We start from the raw sequence: 20,323 nt of genomic DNA, 5'->3' as shown, positions 1-20,323 counted from the left end.
TTTAAAAAGCTACTGAATAGTGTTATCTGAAAAGGAAAAACAATCATGTTAACGGTGCTACTTCACTATTTCAGTGGTATTTTCCCTCTATCTTGTTACCCACCTACTGTCACTTGATTAGATGTTCTTTAAAAATGAAAGCACTTTAGAAATGTGCAAGCAGTTACCTTTTTCCTTTTTGTAATTCTTCACCTTGGCTGTGGGACACTGTCTATACCACTGAATCTTGTTCCCAGAAACTCTCTTTATTCATTAATTTTTCTTCTACATAAGCTTTGATGGGAACTTTAGTTTTTATTTATAAGAAAAAAAATTAAGTGCACAGAAACTTTGAAAAAAATTTTTAAAGAAAAACTTGTTGGCGGAAAGTTTTATTCCTGAAATTGTAAAGGAAAGTGAAATTTAAGAAATCAAATAAGCATGAGGCTGAGCTAAATTAGTGCTTTACCTGAGTGCACTGGGTGGTTTTTACCCAGTCTTTATGAAGACATAAACATTTCCTGTGTTTTAATGACTGTTGTAGGATTTAATAAGTTGGAATGTACCCTGAAAGGAGAATTTAAATTTACTAGTCATGACTGGCTAAGATAAACTAGGTTATGCTTTATATCTCCCCACTCATCATATAGCCCTGCTTGTTAAGTTAGAAAATATATGAAATATAGAAAATCAACATTCATGAACAGGAAGTGATAAGAATATTTTTATTGTATTATTAAATACCATGTCATCTTTTTTCCCACTGTTACAAATTTGTAGATACTACATGAATGATGATACATAATTTATATTTTATGGTTTGCCAGTATGATGTATTTACACATGCAGTTAGTACCAATGTCATGCTACATTTCCTTAGGAGATGCCTGCCCATTTGAAACAAAATGTGAGCAGCTTATTCATTTTATGACAATACTTTTGGAGGGTGGAATGTATACCAACTGGCACCTGCAAGTTCAGTATTAATGATATTAGATTTAATTTAGACGGTCATGTTCCCTTTTCTAATACACATAATTTGAGCAACATATTTTTATCAGAAATTTCTTTTCTTTTTTTTCCTCTCCCCCCACCCCCTTCATTTTGGTACTAAAGAAAGAACAAATACATTAGGATCTAGCAGCCTATAATAAAGGGCTACAATCTCAAAACAGAAATGGCATTTAACAGTGATATCATTTAAAAAGCAAAATATGAGAAAAATATTTGGAAGCTAAAAATGAATCCAAGTTCAGTTCAGTGATTTTTCTAGTTACCGGGTATGTCAAGGCCTCACCTGTGCAGCCAAGAAATGAGACATCACTTTGGGAAGAAACGTTAATGCTAAAATTATTTCAGCTGGAATCTGAGATGCTAAAAGACCATTTATTTTTAATGTTTTATTTTTTTTAACATAAATCATTTGTATACATCCTGTGTATTAACAGATTTGCAACTTTTGCTATAATTTTACAAATGCTTAAATTAAAAATTCTACATTTGTAAAAAAAAATAACATTATTTATTGTGCCATACAGGTGCAATGGGGCACAATAAATAAAGACACTATTTGTCCAATTATGTTTTGGCTCCAAGTTAATCATGAACTTAAAGATAAAACTACTTAGACATAATTATCTAGGAAAGTAAAGGGTGTTGAATAAAACTCTACCCCCTCAAAATATGGCAGCTTGGAGTGTGGGGTGTGGAATGGGGGGGGGGGATGACAAATCAAATAAATAACCCAAATCTAAAATATTAAGTTACAAATGACTTAAATCCAGTGTTTTCTCAAATAAATGTACAGAAAAGAACATGCATGTTAGGGCAGACATGAAAGGGTTAACACAATGCTCGTGCTAAGGTGTCTACTGCTGATCAATGGTGGGCTGCTTGTCTCCTTAGGATTTATTGGCTGAGCCAGAGGAACGACGCAGCTTCATGGACATGCGGCTTTTGCTAGTTCGAGGAGACATTGGAGAGGCCAGGTCAGCCCCATCTACCTGCGTTGCTGTGGGAGTTTCACTGGGTAGAATCTCTGGGTAGGACCCTGTAGGAGACAGTAAGAGCATGAGTACAGTTGTCTAGCCTCTCATCCCATAAGAAATAACCTTAATTGCTACTAATCAACAGAAAGGGCATCAACTCTTAATGAGGTCTTTGAGGGCAACAGCAAGCCCACACACAACTTGGTTGTTACAACAGCATACTCATGTATTTAAAACCCAGTGATCTGGTGGTTCATGTTGTCATATTAGCAAGAAAGCACCAGTGGTCATCTCCAGAGCCAGACTCTGGAAAAAGCAGTGAGACGCAAAATCTTTGGGTCAGAAAGAACAGGGATCCAAAGCACCAGTAACATGCTGGGATGGCTTCAAGAAGCAGGTTAAAAGGACCAATTCTTGTCTCTAGGGTTTAGAGTATAACCAAAAAGGCCTTTACTACTCAAACTTGAAAAAAATACCATAGAACAGTTCCAGTTTTGGAATTTAGGATTCTAAAAAGGAACTAAACACTATAAGGCCATTAATACATGCAAAGGGTTAAAATACTATTTTGAGAAGGAGCAAGATACATTCTGGGGAGGAAGAGGATAAGAATTCTCATTTTAAAGTCATTAAAAAAAGACAAATTGACTTCAGAAAATGTCTTAATTTAGAAGAAATAAGTAATGTTTCCATTTTCATTAACTTAAGCTTATGCAGTTATACTGTTTACTCATAGCAAGTAGATAATTAGTAAAAATGAGTAGATACAAAATTTTAAGAGGCAAAACAAACTCAAATAGGAAAATTCTTTGTCATTTATCAAGTTTTTCTTCACCTTTGTACTTTATTTTGATGCATTGTGATTCTCTGTAGCAATACTGCAGAGTCTTACACAATCTAGGCCCTCAAATATTTTCTGAACAAATGAGTTAAGACATTAGAAATAAAAGTCTTTCAGAAAAAAACCAAATGAAATCTGTGAACAGAATAGCAAAATAAGAAAATTCTGTATATTTTAAGACACTTTTAACTCAGATTTTCTGGGTCTTAAGTACATGAACATTTTCTTTGTGTGTGTCCTACACAAACTACCAACCAAAAACAACATATAGGTTGCAGACTTAGACATCTTTTTCATTTTGTAGAGACTTTTGGCCTGTTTGTTAGCCAATGAAACAAGCACCTCACTGACACTTCGACCTTGAAAATACTTGTGGTAGCATTTCCATATAATGAAACGCTTGTACCTAAATGATGAATATTTATAAGGAATATCAAAAGTTTCATAAGGGGTGCAGGTCCTACTGAGATGTCTTAAATACTTAAGAATGCATTTTTGTAAAGCGCTTCAGAATGTTTTTAAGGCCAACTGTTGTAAGTATATTTATGAACAGATACACATTGTCAGGAAATATATTTTATCACCCATAATCCAAATCAATTGTCCTCTTTTTCAGAGTAACTTCTCCAACATTCTTTTCTAACTGAAATGAGATTGGCCTTCAAAATAAAAGGAGAAGGAAATATATTTCTGTTCACTTTTATTCTTCCTGAAGAACTGGTTCAGAGTGGACCCATACTGAGAAATCTAGAGGAGAATATGAATCCATTGCCCCTTTTAGGGAAGCACTGTGGTGGATGGCAGAGGAAGGTGAAGAGTAGTCGTTCATGCTTTCCTGATAATGTTCATTGTTCCCGGCCATCATGAGAGGCCTTCCCATGGCTGTTTACCTTGAGATGGCCAATGTTTTCTAGCGGAGGTTTTGGGAGGAAGAGAACTATCACTGCATTTCTTTCTTTGTTGTTAATGAAGAAATGGAGCGAGCAGAAATGAGGAAACAAAAAAGAGATAGACAACAGATATGAGAGACACAGCGCAGAATTTTCAGGTGTTATCCAAAGAGCAGAGAAGGAAGTCATCAGGTTTTTATTATGAAATATAATTGGGCATGCAATGAGTCAAGGTGATGTTTCACAATGGACATGCTTTGTGAATTCAAATGTTATACTTACCAACTAACAAAATAAGTTCAAACAGGTAAAAAGAAAAGAAAAGAAAAGTCTGTGAGAAACTTTATATAGAACACCTTTTCAAGGTGTTCACTGTACTGGTAGCATGTTATCCTAACCACTCAGTCATAAAAATCTCTTGAGCTGTACTGTGCAATATAGTAGCTGCAGCCACATTAAGATAATATTTATTTAATATTAATGAAAATTCAGTTCCCCGGTATACTAGCCACATTTCAAATGTTCAACAGCTACGTGTAGTTAGGGGCTGCCATACTGGGCAGTGCAGATGTAGACCATTTCCCTCATCATAGGAAACTTTAAGGGAGACCACTGCCTTTAAGCCTGCCATATTCAAAGAATTTTCTTTAAAATGGCAATTCCTCCCCATTTCCCTTATTGCCTTCAAAGTGAGATCCCTTTTCAGTCAACTGATAGCCAAATCAGGTGTTTTAGTGCATGCCATGTAGAGTTTGGTACCTCCTTATGCTTTCACAAATGATATTTGTAGTATATACTCAACATACTAAACGTCTATAAATAAGCTATAATGGATAGACCTCAATTTTACATGTAAAGGCTACAGTGATACCCAAAATTCATTTCACCTTCTATTCTGCCTAACTACTGATTTATAATGCCTGAGTCATAAAGTGTGTTGATTTAATAATTTCTGTTATTATTACATCCTCAAGAATAAAGTCTTAAAAATATCTAAGGGCTTCTATGTTTATTTTATTTTTTTCAGATTGTATCTATTGGTAATACTCTCACGGTTCATACAGACTGTGTCTATATCTTGATGATACAATGAATTGATTCATGTATTGCACATTGATTACAATTAACTACTATTACAAGTAACATGATGAATATGACTTTGGGGCTCTACACATATTAAAAAAGAAAATTCAATGGATGGTTATTACCATGGATACGCTTGCACTGTTTGGTGACAGGCATAACAATTTAAAACTGCTGAAGTTATTGAGTAAATATAGCATTGTAGGATATTGTAAAATTGAAAGCAATTTCAATTAATGCAAATCTAAGAGACAATGCAACATGTTAGAAAGAATACGAGCATGTGTTTGTCCTAGACTAAATGCAAGGTCCATCACTGTTTGATCTTGGGCAAACACTGACGTGAATGAGCCATTTTTTTTACTGGTGAAATGGAGACAACAGTAGTTACTTTGCAAAAGTGTTGTAGTGAGTAATGATTGCAGTGCAAGACCCTGGCATGTCAGGTGCACCTAAGTGCTAAGTATAAAATAAAGCAATTATACAGAAAAGAGTACAAGTTAAAGTACTTTGAATCAGAACAGATGAGAATTAGAAAGGAAGGGATACAAATTAAAAGTATTCTGAAGAAAATGACCACCTACGAAAAACAATATTCGTTCAAATATGGAGAGTACAACATATTGTTTAGTCTGGAGGAGATCAAATCTCTTTTATCTTATGGTCCTGTAAAATATAACTTTACATTAAGTTACAGGTTACCCAAATAACCTTACTTCTTTAATATTTTAACGGAATTGATAGTGGTTAAGATTAGTATGAACATAGTGCTGAATGTTGCAAAGGAAACAATGTAAATTAAAATAAAATACAATAGAAGTACAGGCAAACAAGTGGTTTCATTTTTAGATATTCAAGAACTATTGTTACTGGAGACTTACAAATCAGATGCTTGTCATATTTAGCATTCTTTTTACAAATGAGAAAAGTGGACACAGAATAGATCTGTGTTCACCTGGATAATAAAGGGTGGAACTAGGATTTAAATCCTGATTAATCTGTTTCTGAAACCCATATTTTTGTCTGGCAATCTTAAAATAAAAAAAAAACAAAACGATTTTTCTTTTCAATGGGTGAGAAAAGTAGATCCTTCAAAATAAGTATCTTTGGGATCAACAGTTAATGTAATGGCTATGTCGCTGGACTCCCACGTAGTCGACCGCGGTTCGCGTCCCAGACCCAGTGGCTTAAAACTCACGCCGGGCGCGTGTGCATGCGTGCCCAAGATCCTGAGAGGAGAATGGAGGAGAAGGGATTGCAGCGTGGCCATCCCCCCTGGGGAGTGATTTCTCACTTTCTATCTCTCTGTCTGTCTGGCGAGTGCACGTGCCCTATAGCAGAAACCTCTCCAAAAAAAAAAGTATCTTTAACAATTTCTAATTTGTAAATATGACTGGTTATTAGAGATTTCTCTTTTTCTCTCACCTCTATGAACAGTAAGAAGGGGATAAAGATTTAGACTGAGTAAATTATACTCTTAAATCAGACAAGTCTAGACTGGAATATTGGCTTTACCAGGTGGCTCTGGGCAAGCTTATTTATTTATTTTTTTGGGAGGTTTGATTTCACAGCATTTCTGTAAAGACTAAGAGAATGCATGCACAGTACTCAGCACAGTGACTGACACACAGTAACTGCTCATTATTTTACTACTTTTATTATAAAAAATTTCACATTTGAATGAATGTTCTATGTGGAAACTGAATGTTGTTATTATCACAAAGGGCTAATGAACTTATTTAAGATTTATATTATTTGCCTCATGGTCAAAACCATGTAAGCCAAATTTCCAAGTTCAAAGTACTGAACCAAACATATATGGCCACCTGTAATTTCAGGCTAATCTATGATAAATAAATGAAGAGAAATATCTTTTTTTAAAATATATTAATCCAACTTATAGTTTATATTTTATAGTAAAGGAAACTGATTTTCTGAGTGGTACTCACAAATGATATTTAAGATACTCAACTATTCTGTGAGGAGCTAAAATATTTTTAGATCATTTCAAAGCCTGGAAAGTGGTGAAAAGTTTAAACTTTTAAAGAAGGACACTGAGCTAGGAAATTGTTATCTAAAGCTGTGATTAAATTTTGATTAGCCATCCCAAAGATTCAAAGTGTTAGATCTGACTATCATGAATCCTATCCCACCTACATGTGGCAAAAACAGAATTTATAAATTAATAGGAAAACTGAGGTGAAAATGAAGGTAGAGCAGATACTACTCTAGGTCTTTCTAATCACTCTAGATTATCTGTGATTTTGATGTCACAGAAATTATATTTAAACCTTATTCATTTTTAAAAAATTCAGTTAAGAACCTATATGTTTTCTAAAGGTAATTACATAAAGTGGTATGCACTTAGAGGTGTGTGTGTATATACATATATAGAGAGAGCAAGGCAGAAATGCCAGTCGGCCATGTAATTGTTAAAGAACTAAACTCTCTAACAATAAATCAGAAATTGAGAAAGATCAACTAATATTTACTGTACACTTTTGGTAAAACAGGATCTTGTTTCTTGTTGGCATTCTAGAATTTCTTTTATTACAAAATGAAAAGAGATGGTGCTGCATAGACATTATAACATTAAAGAAAAATAGGTAACTTTTTGAACTAGTATTTTCTCCAAGAGAAGTAATTTTAAAGTTTATAGTTAGAGCAGGTGTTTGCAAATACAAAAAAAACATTAAAAATGGAAGTCACTTTAAAACTTTTGATATTTTCCACACACATGCCTGATAAAGATAAAGGGAGTTTTCCTGTAAGTTTTTTTTTTCTCTTAAATTAAGGACAAGAAAAATCTAATAATATTTTAATGTAGTTATGGAAGATCAACAAAGTGTGACATCACAATATTTCCTTCAATGACCTTAGGGATAAAAATAATTTCCCTGAAGTATCAGTCTACTGTCACAGACAGTACATTTTGAGAACACAATATTAGGTAATTTATGAACCAGCTATGATATATCAACATTGTTCCTATCTATTTAATACTGAAATTTATAAAAAATACATTTTTTATTTAAGTGGCATCACAGCTGGTATGCCACTATTAACCAGACAGTGGGTTTTAGACAATGTTGTACCAAATTAAGTAAACTTAAAAAAACAGTATTTTTCTATACTATTCCAGTGAACAGAATTATGTTACAGGGTTAGTCAGAAAGAATATAACCATCATACTGACATTTATTTAAAACTTAACTTCAATTACAGTGTGTGTGTGTATCTGCATATAAATGCACAGGGTACCTTACCTAATATGTAATGTATTTATCACATATTATGTAATATATAAACTATGAGAAGAACATTAAGATGACAAATATTAGAGATGATTCTGGCTGGGAAAAAAACACGTAAAAAGTGAACAGCCTTTATACATTTAAGGAGAAACATTAGTACAAACATGGTTTTATTGTCAATATTTTTCATTTATGAAATTTATGGCTTAGTTATAAACTATTTTTCATATGTATTTTAATATAGTCTGATATTTCATCAGACATTCTTTATAATTAGTGAAACTGTCAGGTATACCTAATTTTCTTTTTGCTGTTCATTACTTTATGTCAATATTTTTCTTTTATCAACTTTCTTAATGTCAAACTGAGAAATTTTAAATAGTGTCAATCCATTAAAGTAAATCTTAGACTTTTCTTTATCTTTCAAAAGATACAACCTCACCTAATAATGTTATTCTCTTTGCTAGGTCTTTTATAGTAATTGAAAGGGATCTAAGTTTTTTAGTAAAATTAGTTTTCTAATGGCAACTTAATAATGACAGAATGGAAGCTTTAATTTCATTAACAAACCTCAATTGAGATTACAGTATTTTTTTTCCCAAATAACTTAGGCTAATAAGGGAGTACTATGCCTTTTAATCTCATTTTATATAAAGAAAACTTATTTAACATAAAGAGAATTTGAAGATTTATTATGATAAACTTCTAGTGCATTATGGTTTCTTTTCCTGCTTCCCTTAAATACTACTACAATAGTCATCTCTGTATTTCAGGTGCCCAGTACCGTGCTAGGCACATAGAATAACCACTGCATGAGCTAAGCTATCCCAATAACAACGCAACACACTACAAAATACAGACACACTACTTCAGATCAATAGTACTACTTTTTCATGCTGAGAAACAAACCAAAAAAAAAAAAGTCACAATAACAAAGTGTATCTAATTTCAACCAAGTGGGTTCAATTATTATTAGTTATTTTTATCCCCAAACCATGTTAGTGCTTCATGCAGACCTGGGTTAGTTAGTATATTTCTGGAAAAAATTTAGTGACAATTTCTGAAATGTTAAGTATGAACCAGGGCAGTGTTAAGTTTGCTTATTTGAGTTACAAGCTTAGAGCTTGATAATTTTTGAAAAAGGAAATGGGAGAAGAACAGAGAGTGTTTTGGTTGACACTTCGTCTTACCTTCAGATAAACAGAACTGATATTTAATGATCTAAAGAGGGAAAATAAAATAAATGAAACAATCATAAGGAGTGCAAGATATTACAGAATAGGAAGGCCATGAGTCATATATTTCCTAACTGATTTCTTAAAAATTAGTCAACCGTAAAAATGCAGTACCCTCTTATAATTTTTTATTATAATATAATTCACTATATTAAATACTTCTAAATCAGACCAGTTCTTTTGGCTTTATTGGTAAATTAGAGATGAGGAAGCAATATTCTTAGCTAAATCCTTTAAAGTTAAGAGTATATGCTCAATGTGCATTCCTTTTGCAGATACTCCAGTAAAGGTCCTATGAACTGCAAGAGCCACTGATTATTAGCTCCAATAACAGTGTGGCATATACTTTTATGAAGACTGTTGCCTTTATAAGGAACTGCATTTAGGTAAAATAAGATATAAAATCAAATTCATAGGTCAAAATCATATATTAGTGATGAAAATATTTACATTTCGATAATAATTTAATTCAAGCAAGTTTTTAGAACAAAAGGGTATTGCATTTCGAGTTCTAATAACAAGTAACTACTACTTGCTTTTAATCTTACCGGCATCAGGAGGTAAATGGTGGTAGGGAGCTGGAGAAAAAACTTGTGCTGCAAAATCTTCAAATGTTGTTGGTTCTAAATGGTGCTGGACAATTGTTTGCAGGTAACGCGCTCGTTCCTCATAGCTGATTTTCTTCAGTTAAGAATGAACTTAAATGTAGCTCACATTAGAAAACAAAAGATCTCATCAAAAAGGACTATGATTACTAAATAATTACTTCTTAATAAATATACTAATTATTCTTGCATATCATTAAAGTATGGCTTTTTAAAGCTAATATATTTTTTTTTGTTTTTACGTAAGTTCACCCTTCACAATATCATTACAAGTGGCAGCTTAATAGGAACACATTTATTAGAAAGTAAGTATCCTAACTAAACTGCTAGAAGAAAAGAAGTCAACAGTTTACTTGTGGATTCGACAGTTACCAGGTCAGCCTAGGCTCATCTCATGTTGTTAATCAGCTTCCATCTGCAGATTTACTTGCAAAAGCCATGCAATAAGTATTATAATGCTACTTAAAATACTATGTCTGAAATTTTTTATTTTCATTTGTAAAGATTAATTGTGAAAAATTCCTGCATATCTTCTTCCTTTTCTAAAATCTCTGCATTTTCTCCACAATTGTTCTCATTTTGAATGGAAGAAACTACTGTTGCTGTAATCCTCGAATAACTTCATGCGGTTAGGATAAATACATAGCTGAATCTGTATGTCAGGAAAAAATACCTCGTCAATTATAACACTGAAACAAGCGGGAATATTTGCAAAGAGTCCACAGGACTCCTAAATACTGTCTAACAAAGCATCTACAGGGCACTGACACTGACAGCAAAACACTGTACTTCTCTTTTACCACGTTTTCTTCTCTGATATTATTGACAAGCAACCAGTACCCTGAAGTGTTGTTGCTTTTGAACAACCCACTCCAGGCTTCCTGTTTCAGCAGGCCTGATTGTGCTGTTAGCATAGAGAGCGCGAGAAAGAGAGAGAATATTTCTGTTGTTCACGAAAGCAACTATGGAAATGGCTGTCAAAATGTAGAGCAGCAGGCAGCAACATACAATTATCAGGAAAGACTCACATGCTGATTTCATGTCATACAGTTCCTGAACTGAGAAATCAGTTAACCTTTCTTCTACAACTTTTAAAAGTTTTCCTGCTGTACTCAGTGTGCTATGTTGACAGCTTTTACATAAGACATTTAAATATGAATAATAAAAATTTTGCCTATTGGTTTTTTAGAATTGTTCCCCAAATCCCATTTCAACATTTCCCCCTCAAAATTCCTTATCCTTTTTTTTAAAAAAAAAAATGCAATTGAAAATTTATAGTTCTACAATTTTAGAATTTGTAGGCCAAGTCTACAACCAAGCCAAAGAAAAGTAATTTGAGAGAAAGACAATTTAAAATGGTAATTCAGTGGGAGGTATGCCCAGTAATGTTTACGAAAGTTAATACTGAGTAAGAGACGAGAAGGAAACATGCACTAAAGGTAAGACTCTGTTCATTATGCACTTGACTTAGTGGCGTCTTTGCCCTCTATGGGGCTTGTATACGCTCTTCTTGCACTGCCATTTATTTTATGTGTTAAATATTGAAATAACCTGAATTCCAATTCCTTGCAGTCCATTATTTTCAATTCTGTACACTGGGATTGAACTTCAAAAGAATTTTACTTCTGAAATAGGTAGCAACAGAGCAAGATGCTGTATTAAACTGATTAGTAAGAATTTAATGGAAGGATAATATAGATATTTTTGAGTCTTAACATAGAAATATGATATAGTACACTTTTAGAGAGGGTATACGATTATAATGGAAGAGGATGAAACTGATGGTTCAATCTAAATAATACCACATATCTCACAACTTGTTGGAGAGTACTTTTTTCATTGGGGGAGATTCACAGCTGCCGAATTTTCTGCAGTTAATAGAGTCCTTTGATTCACAGCAGTGCCCCTTGTACAAAAAATACTGGCCTTTGTGTATTACCAGAAACTAATTTTCTATTTGGCTGAAAAGGGAAAAATGGGGTTATTGCTTCTCCCTCCTACAGAGCTTTTCATTATGCCTGATGCACTCAACTTCTAAGCTCTTCTGAGAAAAAAAATAACTGAAGAGGCAAGAGGTAGAAAAATGAGCTTGTTAGCACATTAGAAGTGAAGTATCTTGGTGGGCCCTAGAAATTCCCAGTGGTGTGTTAACTTATCACTCTATGCATGCTGGCACTGATAGTCTCCCAATTGATCACTCTCTTTTCGCACCAAAGGTGCTGCCAGGAAGCAAAGGCTGAAGGCCCACAGGAGAACAGTCTGCTATCAAAACAAGCTGTTTTTAAAAGTCTGCTTGAATGGGTAAAACGCTTCATGGAAAGTAGGGTGGAGACACCTACCTGCTTTTAAAATGCTCTACTTTGAGTAGGCCTATAAATGAAATATTTTACTTTATCTTATTATATTTAGAGTTTACACAGAATTAGGAAGAAAGCAAACGTTAATATTTCTTAAGCAGAGAGAATATTTTCAATGTAGTAAACTTATCAAAGCCAGAAAATGCTTACCTAGATAAAACACATTTTAGAGGGTAATTCTACTTTATTACATAAAAGGTTTATAAAATTCTGAAGAAACTCTGATGCACAAAACTAAAACTAACCAGATATATCCTTTTTTTTGGTGTAAAAACACATGATATATTGGGTTGTTGGAGAAGTTTCTTCCCATATCAGGGAAGGTTAATGTATGAAGTTTCTTTTTTAGAGGGTTATCAGAAAATACTGCTGGCATGCTAAATAACTTACTTAAGAAGACTTACCTTTTAAAAGTTAAATACTCTCTATAATTCTCCAAGTTTGATATAGCCAAATTAAATAACAACATCAAAACAAACCAACCCAATTTATAGTACATAATGTCTTATTTTTTTTTTTTAGCTTTGGAAAACATATATTAAAGATTTATAATAAACCTTAAGAATTAAGCCACAGTCTTGAGTCAACAAACTATTTTTGTGATTGAGATGATTATAAATTTCTAGACAGTGGTGTTAGCATCTGCAATTGTAACTTTAATCCAAAGCAGTTAATTCCTATCTTTTTGTAATAGATTAGACACAGGCTATAGAAGACAACTCTCCAGGGAAGCTATTAGTACCTATACATCGAGTGGCATATAAAAAGTCAGTGGCCACCAACAACAGGACAACTCAAGCTATATTCCAACTGTGAGTGTGGGTTGCCATTGGCACTGAAATTAGAAAACTGAAATGGGTAAGATGATAAAATAATGAAGGTAAACTAAAAGATTCAAACAAAAATTTAAAGTACAAATCCAAGTCGAATTAATAAGGTCACTGTAAATTTAAAATAACTTAGGCCAACATTAGCTATTAAAAAGCATCTGATGAGAAAACTTTCAGCTGGTAGGAATCTTTAATACAGAACTAGCCAATCATAAGAAATAACACACAGGTGCTGCAATCACAGCAATATAATTATCCACTAATCCTCCTTTCTTCTACTTTCTGCAAGAACAGAAAGGAAGGGAAGGAATATTATTATTCTAAAAACAGTTAAGGGAACTAAACATTTTATATTTTATATAGTTTAAATCTAATCTGTACTTCATGAATACTAAATTAAAATTATTGTATGCTTTAAGTAACTACTTTTGACTTTAAACTTCAAGACCAGCATATTAAGAAACTGGGGTTCAATTGCAGCCTGGATCTGGAAAGACGTGCATGAATTTTCTGTCACAGTATATGTATGTTAAGTGGAGAGTACCACCTGCTCTTATTCACTAATAAAGCTGTCGAAGATAAAAGACACAAATACAGAGTAACCTAAAAGTGTCTGTCCCTACAAAATTATTTATTTTGACATTTGGCTTACATCTTACATCTTTGTAAACAGCAGGTGCTGTCTGAAGAACAATTTTCTTTTTAAAATTAAAAAAAAATTAATTGCCAGAGAGAGAGACAGAGAGAGAGAGAGAGAGAGAGAGAGAGAGAGAGAGGCAAAAAGCAATCCTTTTTCTATTTCTTCATCTTGTTGGGATTTGGGGCATGCATGCACATGTGCCTGGTATGTTTTTCAAGCCACCAGGTCTGGGATTCCCACCATGGTTGGTCATATGAGATCCAAATCCGGATGGGATGGAGAGAGGGAGGAAAAAGGACTGCAGTATGACTAGACCTCATTGGAGGGTGCTTTCTCTCTGGCATAAAAATTATAGAAGAAATAGCTGGTTTGACAATAGATTAAGAGATACCTGTTACATTGACAGTCTTTGTTGAATGAAAACTACTGGAGGCCATGGGGCTAACTCTAGGACAATTTTCAGTGTCAGTTTAAGACATTTATCTGTAATTTATGTGCAAGAATGCTTTGATAATACTGATATATCCTGTTTGTGGTATACAAAGAGTGACTTGTGACATTCTTATATGAAGAAACTGATTTCTCATAAGGAAAAAGATGACAGGACATAAAGAAAAGATACTGCCAAAGGCTTAATAGTATCAGATACTACAGTCTTACTAACATATGGGGAGAAAAGACAAAAGGTATTGGTTTTAAAGACATCATGACCTTTCATTCTTCAGCATAATTTTCTTAACCTGGTAATTCTGAACTGCTTTTAGTGAGAGTACAGGGAAGTTATCAGCTTTGCAATCACTGATTACATGGCACAACCAGTAGGTTCTTTTTAGATATGTAGCTCAAACGCAATGTGTGATTAGTCTGGGGAATGGAAATTGGGGTGTGTGTGTGTGTGTGTGTGTGTGTATGTGGTACACAAGAATGAATAAAGTACTTTTCACAAAATGGAATTATGAAAATTAACAATTGTTAGTTATCAAAGACTGATATTATAAATCATTTTTCACTTAAATTTAGGCATAGTGTTTTATTTCCTCAACCAGAAAAAACTAGGTTTGTTTTTTTTTTGTTTTTTTTTTAAAGTAAAGGTAGGTTTGCAGTGTTTCTATCTGTGATAAATGGGAGTAGTCTCAGGGGTTTTAGGCCCACTCTGAAATTTCTAATTTTCTAAGCAGTTATTTGCACTCATATATTTCTGATTTCTTTGCAATTTTAGCACTCAGAAATTTCATCTCCTTTTCTATGAAAAAGAGTCCAAGAACAGTAATTGTAAGAAGATGGAGTGGGGCTGGCAGGTGGCATAGTGGTTAGGGGCACTGGACTCCCACATGGCTGACTGCAATTCAAGTCCTGGACCTGGTAGCTTGCTCTCTCTCTTTCTCTCTGTCAAATTGAAAGTAACTAATAATGACAAATAAAATAAAAATAATTTTTTTTAAAAGAAAAAGATGGAGCATTCCGATAGTAAAAATTGCTTAGAAATGTCTTCTGACTTAAAAATTTTTGGAGTACTACTTCAGTTGTATCTTGAGTTGTTAAGTTGCCATACTGTACTACTTACATTGAACAAAGAGAGCCTACTGTTCAATATTCACAAAGTCTGTAAATCAATATTCCTGAAGTCTGTAGGTTGAAATTGGTTATGGTGGGAGTGTGTTCACATCATGAACCTTGTTAACTGCTACAAATCAGTACCCCCCCCAACTTTCCTCATGCTCATTCTGTTAGTAAACTACTATTGTAAGAAATAGTCATTGCAACTCTTAGGCCCAGGTCTTCAGTTCTTCAATGTTCCCACTTCACTCTAGAAACCAGTAATTCAATGATTCTACTGACATTATTTAAAACTTAAATACTGTCCATTTTGTGGTTAAAGACTAGTAGGGAGACTGACGTCATGGGGATAAACATTCTTTCTATCTTTATATCTTCAGTGTCTAGCACAGGGCCCACTAGTACTCAATGACTGTTTATAAATTATAGAAGAAGGGTAGGCCCTGTAGCACAGTGGTTAAGTGTTATACATAAAAGGTCAGGTATCATGTGGGTAACCATGGTCCAAGTCCTGGTCCCACTGGTTTGTAAAACACACTGGGTGCATGTGTGTACATGCCCCAAATCCTGATGGGATGGAGAGAGGGAGGAAAAAGGACTGCAGTATGACTAGACCTCATTGGAGGGTGCTTTCTCTCTGGCATAAAAATTATAGAAGAAATAGCTGGTTTGACAATAGATTTAAGAGATACCTGTTACATTGACAGTCTTTGTTGAATGAAAACTACTGGAGGCCATTGTTTTGGACTAAGTTCCTGCTCTTCACCTCAGCAGACCAGATCAAAATGGAGCCACTCATGCTAAAATGTCACACCATCAAACTAAAACTTTAAGGAGCTGACAGATCCCAACATTGACCAATTTTTCTTGAAAACTGAGAAGTCAAGTTTACTTGAGTCAGTGCTAGCTATAAGGAAATAAAACTTATGCACATCTTATGGCTTTCTTAAGAATATGTATCAACATAGTTCAGGATACTACTTAGACATCCAATGGACTTTTTCATTTTATGAACATTTTTACTGTCTAAATAAATTAAAAAAAAATCTTCTCAACTGTTTCCATGCTTCACTTAAGATTAAGCACAGACTACAAGTGACCATGAGGTCATCCTGCTCTCCTTATCATACCTTGTTACCCTCTTTTCCCTCCCTTATTTGTGACTTTTGCCTTTATAATCACTGAACTCTGTAAGACTTTGGTACACGTTACTGGCGTCAACTCAGATTTTGTGGACCAGGGTGATTGTCCTTAATCTTACCCAAATCAATTCTTTTGCTTTACTTAGGTTGTCTTAGCCTTCTTTTCAGGTTGACATCTTTAACCTCAATTTGTTTCCTTACAGGCTAACTTCTTGGGAGCAAACATAGTTGTGACTTTCCTGGGACTAGATTTTTTTTTTTTTTAGAGAGAGATTTTTGCTATAGAGCATGTGTGCTTAACTGAAGAGACAGAGACAGAAAGCGAGAAATCACTCCCCATGGTGGAATGGCCACAGTGCAATCCCCTTTCCTCCAGTCTCTTCTTGGGATTTTGGGAACACATGCACAGGCACCTGGCCGTGAGTTTGAAGCCACTGAGTTTAGGACTCAAACTATGGTTGGCCATGTGGGAGTCCATTGCCTTAACTGCCATGCCATCTGCTGGCCATATTCATCTAGCTTTTAAAAAAATATGTACAATTTTGAAATAAAATATTTAATAGTCAATCCATTAATGTTCACTGTAATCTGGGTACTAATTAGTTTATTATTTTATTTAGTAAATACCTGAGAGAATAACTGTGTGACAAAAGATAAGAGGATATAGAGGGAGAACCTGGAACAGACATCAGCTACATGGCCCAGTTAGGGTGGCAGTAATGGGTAATTTGGGAGTGGAGGGCTTAGCTGGCATCTGGGGTGGTGGTGAAGTGGTAGCTGAAAGAAGAGAGAGTTTATTTGGTGATTCAGCCAATACCTTTATAAATAAATAAAATAATGACAATGAACAAAAATAAAATAATCCTTTTAAAAGTTCTAAATTATTTAATAAATTCTACAATAGCATGAGCCAATAGCTTTAGTTAAGCTATTTGGTTCAAGTAACCATCTATAGAGAAGGGACAAAAGGAAAAAAAATTTTGAGAAAATCCCTAAGGAAAAAAAATCAAATAAAGGTTATTTGAAATAATTTTAAGCAGATTTCTAAAACTATCTGTAAAATATAAAAACATAGGTAATAATACCAATGAAAAATAATACTTTAAAAAATGTTAAATACTTAGGAAAGGATAGCTTGAGAGGGATTATCCCAAGACAAGTCATCACTGATTGAGAATGTTAGTGCAAATTTAACTAAAGAAAGGAAACATCCACTAGCATTTCTGTCAGGAAACTGAGCAAAATCAGCAAATATTTATTCAGCAATAAGCCTTGCCTTGATGGAGAATAAAAATAGATTTGTTAGGAAAAACAAGGTTGCTGATAGGTAGAGTTGGGACTAAAACCTCAGTCGTCTTCTTTTTTTTTTTTGCTACAGGCTGTGTGCGCTGCCAGAAAGAGACAAATGAGACAGAGAGGGGTAAAATGATAAATCAACCCCTTGCCCCAAGGGGGGATGGCCACAGTGCAATCCCTTTTTCTTCATTCTTCTCTCGGGATTTTGAGCATGCATGCACATGTACTGGTGTGATTTTCAACTCACCGGGTCTGGGACTTGAACTATGGTTGGCCATGTGACAGTCCTGTGCTTTAACCATCATACCACTTGCTGGCTCCAGAACATCAGTCTTTTAAGTAACAGTCCAGTGCTCGGGGCCAGCAGGTGGCATGGTGGTTAAGGCATTGGACTTCCACATAACTGATAGTGGTTCAAGTCCTGTACCTGGAGGCTTGCTTTCAGTCTCTGTTGAATTAAAAAATAATAATAAAGTAAAAATAAACAATTCTTTAAAGTTGTTTGTCTGGTACTTTAAAAAAAATAGTCCAGTGCTCTTTCTATATTCAATCTCAATGATCTAAGTCTTGTAAGGAGAAAAATCCCCAAAGATATATTAAGCATCTCAGTTATTTAAAAGATGGCCAACACAATGAATATTAATGGGAATTAGAAGATCGGAACTTTTTGAAAGATGTTTACTTATATGCTATTATAGTAAAAATGTTTGCATGTTCTAAAATAAAAATGAGAAAACAAACCACATTTGGCTTCTCAGTTTTAAAAGTACTTGAAATATTTTTAAACATTCTGATATCGTTAACATATCATTACATAAGATCTTGAAAAAATAATGAAAATAAGAATTTTATTGAGATATAGGATATGGGTAGATGAATTTTGTAAGTGGATCTCAAGGATCTCATGGCTACCATCAGAAGTAAAGTAACATATCTTCCTGAAATGTAGAGGGAGGGTAATTAAATTTCCCATGGGCTAATAGGTACTGTTCACTTATAAGATGAAAGTAAGCTACACTGCTTACCTTAGATCTGGTAGGGGGAGGGACATTCCATTTCTTTCCTACTGTAAATAATTTTTTCAAAAGACATGCAGTATAGTTCATATGCAATAAAAATAAAATTCCCATAAATAGCATAAATCTTGGTATTAATCTTTACTTATACCATGTTAATAGAAAATTTTTTGAAAGTCTGCAACAGGTTATGACAAACTGTCTATTTTTATGATATATTAATGAAATTCTTCAGTAGCTGATACTATCTACGCCATGGAGGAAAAGCTGTGATTTGTCAGAGCAGACAAAGCTGGGCTTTAATCCATCCTTTTAACCATATTGCCAAGTCTATATTGTTTTCACTGCGTCTCAATTAGGGGACAGGCAGGACACCTGGTACTTCTTTATCTAAGTCCCATGGGCTGCCAGATGACTCAAAATCCATAACAGGTGCTAAGGCAGTGTGAGGATAGCCCTATTATTGAAAGCTGCAGTTGAATAAAATTTGCACCATATATAAATTGCTCATAAACCAGTCAATTATTAAATGAAAGCATTAAGTAAAAAAGGTAAAAAGCCCAACTTTACCCAAGTTCATGTAAATACATTTTAAAAGATTAACTTTAAATAAAAAGGCTTAAGATTTTAAACCCACTTAAAAGCTATGCAAATGCTTCCTGATTGAATAATCTAATAATCATTGGTGGTTTATAAAAATCACTAACATGATTATCAAGTAAGTATGTATATGCCTATTCTACTGTCATGAAAGTTGTATGAAGTAAAACATCTGAAAAACTAAGTTATCTAGATTTCATATTTAATGACATTAAAAATTTATGCTCTCATTCTTGATAAAATCTACTTGAAAATACTATCATTAATTTAATAACAATGAGACTGTCATAGTCAAAGAACTGCTACAAATCACTACGAGTAGATTAAGAGTTTAAAAAACATTAGGGGCATACTAGAAACATAAGCATGTTTTATTATTCTTTTGGGGGACAAAAATTTCAGTACATTAAAGCTGAGGGAGCAAACATTTATGTTTGAATTAAATACTAATCTTGGACCCTGTCGGAAGACTGAAAAAAGGAAAAAAAAAAAAAACCTAAATAAGTGAAATTTTACAGTGTACAATTACTTAAATATTATCTCTAGCTAAATGAGCACTAATTTAATTAGGACTTTATTTAAATGCTGTAATTGTTGAGAATACAAAAAAAAGTGATTTTATTATCATGGTAAGTAGTAACAAAGCACAGCAAACTGTCATTGAAGACGGTGTCACAGAATCTATGATAAGCAGTATATTGGCTTAAACTAATGCACTATATGCCCCCAGGGAAAGACAGGCTAAGACACTGGACTTTAACATCAAAATCTATCCATTAATCTCGACTTAAATATAATCTATTCTGCAGTAAAAGGAAGAATGGGCATCCAATGAATTACTGTTTTTGAAATATTGCACTGGTGCCCATTTACTAAAATCATTTATGGGGATATGAAGAGATAGATACTAGTAAATTTTAGAAATTTACTAATTTTACAAAACATGTATTTGATTTTCTCAAAATTTAGCTCTAGCTAAAATTTGTAATTAAAAAAAAAAGACAGATTTT

The 20,323-nt window shown here is 33.8% G+C and overlaps 1 protein-coding gene across 4 annotated transcripts in view; it reads right to left on the bottom strand.

Moving 5' to 3' along the window:
- Positions 1-1,052: 1,052 nt before the first annotated feature.
- Positions 1,053-20,323, bottom strand: part of RALGAPA1 (Ral GTPase activating protein catalytic subunit alpha 1) — a 223,837-nt gene continuing 204,566 nt past the window's right edge. For 3 of the 4 annotated variants that reach the window (XM_014589290.2, XM_027773395.1, XM_006152371.3), the window contains 3 exons: positions 9,819-9,943; positions 3,981-3,983; positions 1,053-2,029 (listed from right to left, as the gene is read on the bottom strand). In XM_014589290.2, the coding sequence (XP_014444776.1) occupies positions 1,881-2,029; positions 3,981-3,983; positions 9,819-9,943 (277 nt within the window). In that variant the 3' untranslated portion in view covers positions 1,053-1,880. The remainder of the gene's footprint in view (positions 2,030-3,980; positions 3,984-9,818; positions 9,944-20,323) is intronic. The other variant, XM_006152372.3, reaches the window with a different exon arrangement.

The sequence above is a fragment of the Tupaia chinensis genome, unplaced genomic scaffold, assembly GCF_000334495.1.
Source record: "Tupaia chinensis unplaced genomic scaffold, TupChi_1.0 Scaffold000350_1, whole genome shotgun sequence".
In the NCBI taxonomy this organism is placed as follows: domain Eukaryota; kingdom Metazoa; phylum Chordata; class Mammalia; order Scandentia; family Tupaiidae; genus Tupaia; species Tupaia belangeri.
Note: the sequence above shows the minus strand (reverse complement) of the source record. Positions and strands in the feature narration are given on the sequence as shown.